At 45.9% G+C, this 12,500-nt stretch overlaps 2 protein-coding genes across 3 annotated transcripts in view; one reads left to right on the top strand and one right to left on the bottom strand.

The window, feature by feature from the left end:
- The window catches only part of LOC134459704 (germ cell-specific gene 1 protein-like), an 11,024-nt gene extending 7,381 nt beyond the window's left edge, over positions 1–3,643 (top strand). The window contains exons 4-7 of the mRNA XM_063212100.1: positions 978–1,089; positions 2,225–2,578; positions 2,863–2,978; positions 3,405–3,643. Of these exons, the coding sequence (XP_063068170.1) occupies positions 978–1,089; positions 2,225–2,578; positions 2,863–2,978; positions 3,405–3,643 (821 nt within the window). The remainder of the gene's footprint in view (positions 1–977; positions 1,090–2,224; positions 2,579–2,862; positions 2,979–3,404) is intronic.
- A 1,826-nt stretch (positions 3,644–5,469) lies between these two features.
- Positions 5,470–12,042, bottom strand: LOC134469863 (epithelial membrane protein 2-like). Of its 2 annotated transcripts, none has more exons than XM_063223900.1 (5): positions 11,854–12,042; positions 9,726–9,808; positions 8,724–8,832; positions 6,754–6,894; positions 5,470–6,241 (listed from the first exon to the last, which is right to left on the bottom strand). In XM_063223900.1, exons 2-5 carry the CDS (start codon positions 9,801–9,803, stop codon positions 6,081–6,083), a joined length of 489 nt encoding a protein of 162 aa, XP_063079970.1. In that variant the 5' UTR covers positions 9,804–9,808; positions 11,854–12,042; the 3' UTR covers positions 5,470–6,080. The 2 variants fall into 2 exon arrangements, with proteins under 2 accessions (XP_063079970.1, XP_063079965.1); XM_063223895.1 differs by lacking the exon at positions 11,854–12,042 and adding an exon at positions 11,299–11,393.
- Between the last annotated feature and the right edge of the window lie 458 nt (positions 12,043–12,500).

Below are 12,500 nucleotides of genomic sequence, written 5' to 3' on the forward strand. Positions count from 1 at the left end.
ACACACACACACACACACACACACACACACACACACACACACACACACACACACACACACACACACACACACACACACACACACACACACACACACACATTCACTACTACACCATACGCCATACCCAGATACAGACACGCACAGATAAAGACACAGACACATGCACATGCAGAGCAGAGTAGTGCTGTACACACGCACACACACAGACACACAGACATACGCGCACACACATACACGTACACACATACACGTACACACACACACACACGCACACACACGCACACACACAGACACACGGACATACGCGCACACGCACACACACGCACACACACAGACACACACACACAGACACACAGGCTCATGCACACGCACACGCACACGCACACACACAGACACAGACACACAGACACATGCACACGCACACGCACACGCACACACACACACACACACACACGCATACGCACACGCACACGCACACGCATGCACAGACAAAGACATAGACACATACACAGACATGCACAAAAGGCAAAAATTGGAAAAATGTGTCTAAAGTATTTTTGGCCATACATAAAGTCAACATGTTACATAACTGTAAAAAAAGAGAAAACTTTGACTGTAATAAGGCTGTTTGTTCCTTCACACCCCCAACCCCAACCCCAACCCCCCCCCCTCTCTCTCGCTCCCTGCTATGCTTTTCTATCTCTCTCTACTGTACCCCCTCTCTCTCTCCCTCACTGTACCCTTCTCTCTCTCTCTGTCTGCATCTCTCTCTCTCTCTACATGCCTCTCTCTCTCACTCCCTGCTGCCCTCCATAGTGTACTCCTCTCTCCCTCACTGCTCTACTCATTTATTTCTCCATTTATACCTCTCTCTCTCTCTCTCTCTCTCTCTCTCTCTCTCTCTCTCTCTCTCTCTCTCTCTCTCTCTCTCTCTCTCTCTCTCTCTCTCTCTCTCTCTCTCTCTCTCCATGTCCCAGGGCTGCTTGGTATGGTGGCGCACATGATGTTTATGCAGGTTTTCCAAGTCACTATTTCCATCGGGCCTGAGGACTTCAAACCGCACAGCTACGGCTATTCCTGGGCTTTCTAGTGAGTAGATGCTATAAACATACATGGATGTACACACACACACACACGCGCACACACGCACACATACGCACACACACGCACACACACATACACACGCACACACACGCACACACACATACACACGCACACACGCGCACAGGCATACACACACTTTCTCTTTCTCTCTCTCATTCTCTATCAGTCACACAAACTTTTGCTTACAATCACACATGCACGTGTGTGCGCGCACACACACACACACACACACACACACACACACACACACACACACACACAATGGGCAAAAATATAATGTAGGCTAAAGCAAATTCCACATTCACTTACAGCATTGGCTTACTAAACAATGCCCCTCTGAGGCAGGTCGTTATCCCCCCAGTCTGGCAGGCCGGTGCTCTTGTCTGTGTAATCCGTCTGGATCAGAGGGCTCTTTAGATCAAGAGTCTTCTCATGGGTGTAGAGAGAGAGACAGAGAGAGAGAGGGAGAGAGTCTGGAGCCTCATCAATTCACTCAAGGGCACTTAAGGCTGCTGGTTGCACCCCAAGCATCCTCCACCGAACTGCACTCATTGTGCTCATTCTATCTCTTTATTTCTCTCACCCTCTCTCTTTCTCGCTCTCTCTCTCTCTGTCGTTCTATATCTATCTTTTTATTTCGCTCTCATTCTCTCTCTCATCATACCATTGTGATCCCTTCTTCTGTTCTTTTTCTGATTCCCTACTTCTCCCTCTTTACCCTGTGTTTTATTCCTTCCTTCTCCTGTTTTTTTTTCTTTTTCCTGTCTGTTTTTATTTCCTCCATCCACTTTCACTCCATTGTTCTTCTGCTGTTCTTTTCTGTTCTCTCTTTTTCTCCTTCCATACTCACCACTCCACCATTCCACCCCCCCCCCCCCCCGTCTATCACTCCATCCTCCATCTTCCCTCTCACTCGTCTCTCTGTCTGTCTGCCTCTCTCTCTGTACCCCCTCTCTCTGTTTGTCTCTCTCTCTCTGTTCCCCTCTTCTCACTCTCCCTCCTCCTCTCTCTCTGTGTTCCCCTCCCCCTTTCTCCCTCCCTCTCTCTGTTCCCTTCTTTCTCTCCCTCTCTCTCTCTCTCTCTCTCTCCCCCCCCTCTTCTCTCTCTCTTCTCTCCACAGTATAGCATGGCTGGGCTTCCTCTTCTGCATGTCTACTGGCATCTCCACCCTCAACAACTACACCAAGAAGGTGATTATGCGCGGCCCCAAGCACAAGACCACGCCGGCCGTCTACCCCTGCCGCAACTTCACCTTCCCCCCGCAGCCCCCCAAGTCCGCCGCCTCCGCCAAGAGCGCCCTCTACCACAGCCTCCCTCCCCCGCCCGCCGTGCCGCCTCCGTCGCCCCCCTCCCCCTGCCCCTGCCCCTCCCCACCCCTGTCGCCGCTCTCCCCGTACTACACCACCTCCTCTGGGGACGTGCTGACCGTGGTGCTCCCCGTGCACCAGCAGCGGGAGCTGGAGCTGCAGATGCAGCTGGAGATGGAGAGGGAGAGGGAGATGGAGATGCACATGGCCAGAGAGATGGAGATGGAGAGAGAGATGCACAGAGAACGAGAGATGGAACGAGAGATGCACAGGGAAAGAGAGCTGGAGATGGCGATGGAGAGAGAGAGGCATTTGCTGCAGCGCCAGGGCTCCTTGCTGCACTGCTCCTCCTCCTCTCAGCAAGGCGCTCCTCCTCCTCCTCTCTGCCCCTGCTACGCCAACACAGAGCTCTCCTCCCCCTCCGCCTCCCTCTCCCCCTCCCTGTCGCCAGTCATGTCGGGCCAGGGCTACACCATGCAGTACTCAGAGGAGGACTACAACCCCCTCTGACTGCACAGGAGAAGACGCCTGCAACCTCTCACATCAGGGAAGCTATAAGGGGGGCAAGTAGGGTATTTGCCCCTGCGCACAGGGCCTACCCGTATTGGTGGTGAGGGCGTTATTATGACCCTGTCAGGCTGTATGGGGGGGCTTATCAGTGTTTTGCCCTAGGGCCCTGTGTGCAATTGTTCCACCACTGTCTCACAACAACTGCCACCTCTGACTGTACAGTCAGAGAAGAAACCCCCACAAACCCCCACAACAACAGCCTGCCCCTGACTGCAAACGATCAGCCCAGAAATCCCTATGGCCCAATAGCAGAGCAGAGGCGGACGGACGTCCTAGAAATCCAGTCCTGCCACATACAAATTCCAGCCACTAATTCAGCCGTGCAGCTGATCATTGATACACGGTACTGTACATTTTGAGTGTTAATTCAACACTTAAAGAGTTGAATTTTACATGCAGACATCTCCCTCTCCCTGTCGCCAGTCATGTCGGGCCAGTGCTACGCCATAGCGTACTCAGAGGAGGAGTACAGCCTGGACCCTCTCACATTCACAACCACTGCCCCCTACTCACAGTTGAGCAGCCTGCTCACAACACAGCTACCGCCAGCCTGGACTGCATACAATGCCGTACAGAAAGCCATCGCAGCAGCAAAGGGGAACACAGCCCAGACATTCAGGCCCACCACGTCCTTGCTCCAGCCAATTTATCCATACAGCTGATCATAGGTTGATGAACTACGTAACTAGTGAAATCATCTGTGTATCGAGCATGGGCTGAATGAATACATGGCTGGACTTCTGCTTTTTTTACTTTTTCTTTCTTCTGTCTGCCATTTCTCACTGCAAACATGTGGCCCAAATCCTTTCTTAAACGGCCCATGGTGCTATCCAACTACTCCAGTGTAAAACCTGCTAGAGTGAATCACACACACACACACACACACACACACACACACACACACACACACACACACACACACACACACACACACACACACACACACACACACACACACACACACACACACACACACACACACACACACACACACACACTTGCTTACAATTCAGAATAATCTAAGACGGAAAGTTTGACTGTGGTGTTTTTTTTTGCTCTGTTTCGGTTTGTTTATAATATAGTGCGTCATCTAGCTAGCCATTTCCCTTGTTCTGTTTATGGTTTATGCATCGATAAAGCATAGTGTAAATAGATGAATAACTCAGTCCCGGAGATTCCAGTGGTTTGTGTGGACTCCAAATGACATCTGTTTCCCCTACAACTCAGATGAAATGTTACGCTAGGAGACGTCGTGGCATTGTGTTACCCCTAGCTCTCTTTTTTATACTAAAATAGAGGGTAAAATATACATGCCATACACATGGTGGCACATTTCCTTGTTAAAAGTTTTCACAAGTGTTATTACTGAGATCTTATTTGTTTGTGAGGATAAAGTCAATGACACAGCAAACAAAAATCATAGTGATAATTTGTCAACGGGGCTGGTCTGTATAACTTTTTGGATTTTTGGTTTCAATTTATTCGTGCTTTTCAGATGCCAGATTGTACCTATGTATATAATTATTTCCACAAATAGACAAAAAGGCAACTGTAGTACAATGTTGGTACTACTAACACTATGTTGTTTTCTTATTTTGTTCAAAAACAGTTTTATACATACTCTCTGTCGTCATTCATGAAACTGCAAAAACTACACACGGTACAAAATACATCAATACCGTAATTCCAAAACGAATCAAAGTTTAATACAAGGTACTATTCTCATGACACAAAACAACATCACAAAAGTCTGTTGTATACAACGCTAGCACAAGAAAACAAAAAAAATCAAACACGTTCATATGTACATGTGAGTCGGGGTGCTGTGAACCGAGAGGCACAGACATGTAGGTGAAGTACACAAATACCCTCACAGTGACCTCCTGAGAGACTAAGTTGCTCACCTATCCGACGTCACTCCATCTCATTTTATCTAAAAGAATATCACAAAAGCTTTTTATCTGAAGCTTAACGTCAAAATAACCTCTCAGGTCAACTTATCCAGTTTTAGTATCTGAGGTTAGTATTAAAGTTCCGTCATCATTATTATCATACAGTATTACATGAGTGGTGTTCTGTTATTTGTGCATATATCTGTGTATTTCTACTATATATATATATATACTTATTCATATACTTATGGATTTGTCAGTAAGGCACAGCTGAGTGCTACCCTGTGTCCTGGTCCCGTAGTGTCAGTGGTTCCCAAACTGGGGGTCGGGGCCCTTAGGGGGGGGGGGGGGGGGGGGGGGGGGGGGGGGGGGGGGGGGGGGGGGGGGGGGGGGGGGGGGGGGGGAGGGTCACGGAGGTACTGAAGGGGGTTCGCGGACAAAAGGGACATTGCATAAAAGCGGAAAATCCACAGGTTAACAGCTAACATAATTCCATAATTTGGTTAGTGACAGTATTCACTTATCCTCTTCTTTATATTTCTAGCAATATTAGCAGACAAACTGTTCATGCAAAATCTAGCAATATGAATGGGCCCCACTGAAAAAGTTTGGGAACCACTGCCATAGTGTATGAACTGGAGAATAACGTGAGTCACTAAGCTGTGAAGACTAATGTGGGAGGCCAATGCACTGAGATTGGATTCTTTGGTCCACACTCAAGAGACTCCTCTATTCTATTCGTTTTCCTGCTGCGCTCTGTGCGGCTTGACTTGGTTTTATTTGGGGCAATAATTGAAAAATCAATCAAATGTTTTGCAGGAAGCAGTAATAGCTTGAGAACGTCAGGGGTGATGCATCCTTGGCTTAATAATGTCTCTCTCCCTCTTTATTTCACTCTTTTAAGTCTCAGTCTCTACATTGCACTCAGCGTGGCAAATCTATGAGCCCTATTAAAATTGTATTAGCTTTGAAATAATTAATACATTAATCAAGCAAACACAGTGGAAACAAAACAGGATGAAGTATAAAAATACCCCCTCTTCAAAAATCCCTCACCTAATATATCCGTCTCTACAATGTATACAACAACAACAAAAAGAAACTTACAACACATCGCCGAATATTAAAAAATAAAACATTAAAGTCCAACAACATACAACATCAAGCCTCATCATTTGTTAGGTCTAGACTTCACACCATGGGGCTCTCACGCCGTCTTCTTGCGGAGCACAAAGTAGATTATAGTGGAGATGAAGGTGAGCACGAAGGAGATCCAGGCCAGGATGAAAGAGGGGCCGTACCAGCCCCCGGCCTCGTTCCTGTGAAACCTGTCCGTGTAGATGGAGGCCGCGATCATGATGCACAGGCCTGGGGGGCAGCACACAGCAGACAGAGACAGACAGGGAGAGGGAGAGAGAGAGGGGAGAGAATAAAATAAAGAAGGAAAGAAGGAAAGAAAGAAAGAAAGAAAGAAAGAAAGAAAGAAAGAAAGAAAGAAAGAAAGAAAGAAAGAAAGAAAGAAAGAAAGAAAGAAAGACATGCACAGCCAGAGAAAAGAGAGCAAGAAAGGGAAAGCAAAGAAAGAAACATTGTTAAATCATGATAATAGATCATTTATTTTGTCCGTGTTTTATAAAATAGGCCTGTGAATATACAGATGAACATTAGATCTGGCATGGTTCTACATGAACCAGATGTAAAAAACATTTTTTTTTTTAAACTGTTTCCTCTGCAAAACCAGCCATAACAAATGGCTAAGTCTGTCTGTGGACACACACAGACACACTCCCCAACCCACACACACACACACACTCCTCAACCCACACACACACACAGACAGCCATAAGTAGGCCAGAGCACATGAAAGCGATCATACTCACAGGCTATGAGCTGAAAGATGCCGGAGAAGGCGAACCTCTTTCCCTTGGGTAGCGTGAAGAGCTGGCCCAAAAACACAAACAGGCCCAGGATGGAGAAGATGCAGGCTAGACACGAGCTGGCCTGCACTGCCTGGAGATACTCTGTAGGGGGAGACAGAGAGGCACTTTGTTGTAATTTCACCATTACAGAGTGTGTGTGTGTGTGAGAGAGAGAGAGAGAGAGAGAGAGAGAGAGAGAGAGAGAGAGAGAGAGAGAGAGAGAGAGAGAGACCGACAGAGAGACAGACAGAGAGAGAGAACGGGATATGGGCATAGGCATAAACAATTAACTTCAGCTACTCTTCCATTTTAGATTGTTCTTCACTCAACACCAGTTGCAAATCAGACTGAAGTCAGATCAGGAGGTTGATTCTGTGTTTTGATATCCGCGTTGGCGATGGGCTATACGCGGGTGAGTGGGAAGCCTTTGCTTATAGTACACCCAGAGATTTAATGAAAGGATGGCGTTTGGTGTGTTTGCACAGACACACCCAGACACAAATCCCTGTCTAAGACCTGAGATGGCTGCTTCTTGGCATTGACTGGAGAGGCTCTCCCTCAAAAAAAAAAAAAAAAAACGCAGACCAAGCATGTGGCTGGCTGGCCATTATCACGATATTGCAGCTCACATATTCGGGATTCAAAAACTCACAAACAGATTATTGTCTGACATGAGAAAAATCAGGAAGCCATGCAAATGACTTTCAGCCCCCCTGACTAGAGGGGGCAGTAACAGAATAGTGTCTGTTATAAAATGGGAGAACTGCTCAGCTAATTGTCGTCCCATAGAACTCATAGTTCCCCCGAGCCACACCTTCATGCAGCACACCTACTTGCACCAACCACAGGCTGCCAACCTTTTCAAACTTGGAACCCACTTGAAATGTTCACAAATGTTTGGGGCCCTCCTCCGACCCAATAAATAAACAATACAATTGAAATAAATAGTCAACAGCAACAAACACACACACAAATATTATTTTGATTTTTTTTTTGGAAAACTATTTCAAGGCCCACTTGGAATATCTTCAGGACCCACCTGTGGGCCCCGGCCCACAGAATCACTGCTTTAAACCATTACCGAGCCTTCAGCTACTGGGGATGAACAAATGCACCAAGCATCATCTATAAGACCTCGACGAGCTAGGAGGGGCTGCCCACGTCCATGCTGTCTAATGCTGTTTCTGGTTTCTTTTGAAAGCTGCTGTTATTACAGCATAGATTTATATTTCTTTTCTTAATTGTTCATGTCTGGCGGAAATAACTTTTGACCATTGTTCAAAAGACTTTATGTGGATTTGCTGACAAGAGAACGGTGCGCCAAGTCTGCCAAGCAAGTCCATATTATTACTAGTAGTAGCAGTGGTGTTATTACCACTGTGTGTTACCACTTTACTACTACAAATGTATGAGATTATAGTTCCCTTCAATTGAAGCGGTAAAGGTTCTGCCTATATATTCAAGATTCAAGATTCACATGCTTCCGTGTGCTGGCACAATTGGCAGCGAAATGAAGGTTGTCACTGCTCTCCACTGTGTAGTAATAATAGATGATAGAGAAAGAAGGAGAAACACATAATGACAGAAAAAGATGTCCTGAGAATTTAAGAAGCAAATTTATATGAACCCTTCAGCTGAAATCCTAGCTCGGCCTTTTCAATAAACCTGTAGTAGGCTACACAACAATGCTTGTTGCAGGCATCCATTCCATGACGGTTGAACTTAACCAGCCGGTTACAAATTACCACACATAAAATATACCCCCAAACCATTCCGCAATCAGTACATCAACTTCCGATTTTGACATGTGTCAGTCACAACACAGAGCGATGTTATCTACTCTATGTGTCTGAGTCTGCAAGTCTGTCTGTTAATCCTGTGGCATTGCCTTGGGCGTTGGGTTAGCATGTGCGTAGCCAGGTGTGGCTTACCTTCACCATAGGTATGGATGTCTGGGAGGTCGGTGTAGTTCCATGCTCCATTCACCCACACCCAACGAGCCCAGATATCTGTGGAGACGGTGTCTGTCACCCACCAAGCCTGGTAGAGAGAGGGAGAGATACAGCATGAGGAGGATACATTATGAATTGAATTGGGAGAGAGAGAGAGAGAGAGAGAGAGAGAGAGAGAGAGAGAGAGAGAGAGAGAGAGAGAGAGAGAGAGAGAGAGAGAGAGAGAGAGAGAGAGAGAGAGAGAGAGAGAGAGAGAGTATGTACAGGAAACAAAACAAAAGGAACAGGGGGGATAAAGGAGAATAAAGACCACTGGCAGTCCTTTTTGGACCTGTGTGTTGTGTATATATGAGCGTGTTTGGGCGTGTGCATTTGAATCAGGAAAGACAGGTGTCATGGGGAGGAATGCACAGCACTCTGGTGCTGCTTGGTATGTGCTACACTGCCATGGAGTAACACACACACACACACACACACACACACACACACACACACACACACACACACACACACACACACACACACACACACACACACACACACACGTGTGCATGTACCTACATGTGAGCTAAGTGATGAATGATCGCTCTCTCTCTCTCTCACACTCAGAGAAAGAGAGGGGGCAGAGAGAGAGATCGAGACAACGAGGGAGTGACAACAACAAAATACCTCACTTGGTCAAGGTGAGCCAGTGTTTGGTGATGAAACACTGGCGGCCTTGTTGGTGTTGCTCAGGTATGGTATGATAACAAGCTGAGCAATGCTGTGCAACGCTAAACAATGTGTGGTGGAACTCAAGAAACCCTCAAGGCGCTGACTGCATGTTGCATTCTTTGACTACACGCACTATCTTTAAATCTCCACAGCTTGCACAATGAGGGAGCGCGATGACGTTAGGTGAGAGGGCACTCAGAGATATAGACAGATGGATAGGTAGATGAATGGATGGATGAGAGAAGAGGTGGATGTGGGTGCACTTACATTGTTGATGGTGGCCGCGAGGAGGAGAATGATACCAGTGAGGTGAATGAGGAAGATTCCAGCTAGGAGTGCCAACATGGTGACTGAACACAAACAGAGAAGGCGAGAGAGAACTTATTAGATTTAGTCTGGGGAGCAGCAGAAAACTGGTTTTAAAGCAGCGTTACACAAACAAAACACACCCTGGGCCTTCACTGACAGAGCTGAATACAAAATAACCTACTGTAAGCTCTAAGTACATGAGGGTAGGCTACGGCATGTCACCAAGGCTGATGAATGCCTTTATGGAATTAAGCTCACGTGTTGCAATCTCGCGTCCCATTCCAATTCCATAGGGCGTGGCAGTATTACCACATCTAGACATCTAGACATCATGACACTTACCTGATGGCAGTTAAGTATCAGATCGTAATTACTATGACTGAGATGTAATGAAATTGGGGTGCTGGTGTATGTGAGTACACACAGAAAAAAAAGAAGAGTGGGCGATAGTCGCACTGGCAGAGGAGTGTTGGTGGCAAGGGTGTGTTATAACTTGTCTGTAGTCTTTGCATTACTGGGGCCACTCCTTAACGGCCAAGAACACCTTTTCTTATCCTACCCAGCGGCTCCTCCCCAATATCACCTCAAAGGTTGTTGTGCTTTCAATGTATGTTACGTTAAAATCTCAAATAACTCAATTTATACCTTTTGGCGAGTTGTCATCATATGGTTAACAAAAATAGACAACCACACCCACTCAACGTCCTCATAATCGTTGTCACCACCATCTAGTAACATTATTAGGCCTTTAAACAGCTCGAGGTAGTCTAACCATCAAAATAGGAACATTGATTTTTATATTGTCTAACCAAACACAAAAAACAATGATATATTGACCAACCACGTGACCAAATTGGTGCCTTGCATCGGGGTGTATGTTGCACATCTTCTAGATTTCAATTCTGGCACAAGTTTGTATGAACCCTTGTGGAAAACACTGGACTGTTCTACGAGATATCCAGCGTCTACCTACGGTGTACATAATAATTCGACATTTTGAGAACTTTATTTGCCAACAGTCTCGTCGATGACTCAATGAACTGTTCTACATAAAACACCTGAACACAGCAACGCACATTTGTCTCACAAGCATCCATTCATTGTCGTTTCTGTAGTTACTAGTTAAGTTACCTTCAACGTGACACCACCAGCCATTCAGTAATATGGGCACACAGGCCTATACTTGACGTCCATTGCGTGCGTAATGCGCGGGAAATATTAATATTATTCTATGGTGAAGCACCAACTCTCCCAATAGGTGCAGCGTTGAGAGGGATCAGAGAGCTTGCCATTTCAACATTATTGCGCACCTAAATTCAAAGTCAAATGTTTACAAAACAAACTAAAAGTGTGGAGCTATCCACCAAAAAAAATACCGAGTGACCCTTTAACTATCTTGTTTCCTTATGGCCAAATACACAAAATAACGTCAACTTCATGATGTTAAATGGAACTATAAGCAGTTGATATGGCAGAAATCCAGTTTCCTTTCTGCTTGAACATCTTCTAAAATAACCCAAGGTAATCTTACCTTATTTGATGCCTATGAAGTGGTAGGACTTCTGCTTACTCCAGTCTCCGCTACAAGTTTTACAGTACTACAGCTTCATATGAGCAGACGCTCAAAACTCTCTAAAATGTGTCCCCACCCCCTAACCAGCCTCCAACACCTCCACCCCGCCTATCCAAACGCGCGCGCACACGCGCACACAGATTTAACTTTAAAGTGGGCTGTTGTTGTATACATAAAAAGTTATATAGGGCGTGGCTACCACCCCAAAAACCATTCCAACCATTCCCACATCCACTATGGTAACTCCATGTTAGTTCATCTTTGCCTCAGTTCATTTGCTGTATATATGTAAATATGCTTCGTCAAATATGTTTGTAGTCCCACAACATTTCCCCCACATTTTTAATTGATTGAATCTCTATAAACTACACACTTCTAAGACAATCTCTATAAACTACACACTTCTAAGACAGGGTGGAGATCATATTTGTAAGGCACGTGTTCAGTCTTCATACTTGGCTTGTTTACCACACTGGTGTCCAGGGAGGCGTTGAGGGGAAGCCTCTGACTCACCAGCAGCGTTTTTGAGGAAGCTCAAAATATTGTCATTAAATTAATCCCTGCTGCCATGGAGACGAGTGCAGCTCTCCCAGACTGGAGTAATCATCATGGTGGGTACTGTTGTACTGTTGTATGGTAACAGCCAGCAGCAACACTCAGATTTGGGTGTGGCATTACATCTGCTCCCCTCCCACTGGCCATTCTCTCACTCCCACCCTGGCCAGGAGAAGGATAGTCAGAATGAAGGAATGTAGTTGGTCTGGGAGGAGAGAAGGAAAGGGATTTCATGTCAGAGAGAGAGAGAGAGAGAGAGAGAGATATTACACATTTAACAAAAATGTAGGCCTACGTTTAATTCCCAGGGTGTGTGTAACTATGACTAACCCTTTGATCTTGAGCTATTTACACAACTCTCATGTATTCAGAATTATGTCTGTTTTCTCAAGTTGGTTCTTTATTACTGTATGTCTTTAGTTGGTTGGTAGGTGATTTGAATGTCATTTCAAAACAACAGCTCCCCTACCTGTACTAGGCCTACATCCAACGTGAAGGCCTTAACTCCCAGGCCAGACACATCCTCCACACTCAGCTCTGTCGTAATCCAGTAGGCAGACATGGGGATTTAAAGGGAACACTGGTAACGTGCCACCTGGATCTTG

Source organism: Engraulis encrasicolus, chromosome 2 (genome assembly GCF_034702125.1).
Source record: "Engraulis encrasicolus isolate BLACKSEA-1 chromosome 2, IST_EnEncr_1.0, whole genome shotgun sequence".
In the NCBI taxonomy this organism is placed as follows: domain Eukaryota; kingdom Metazoa; phylum Chordata; class Actinopteri; order Clupeiformes; family Engraulidae; genus Engraulis; species Engraulis encrasicolus.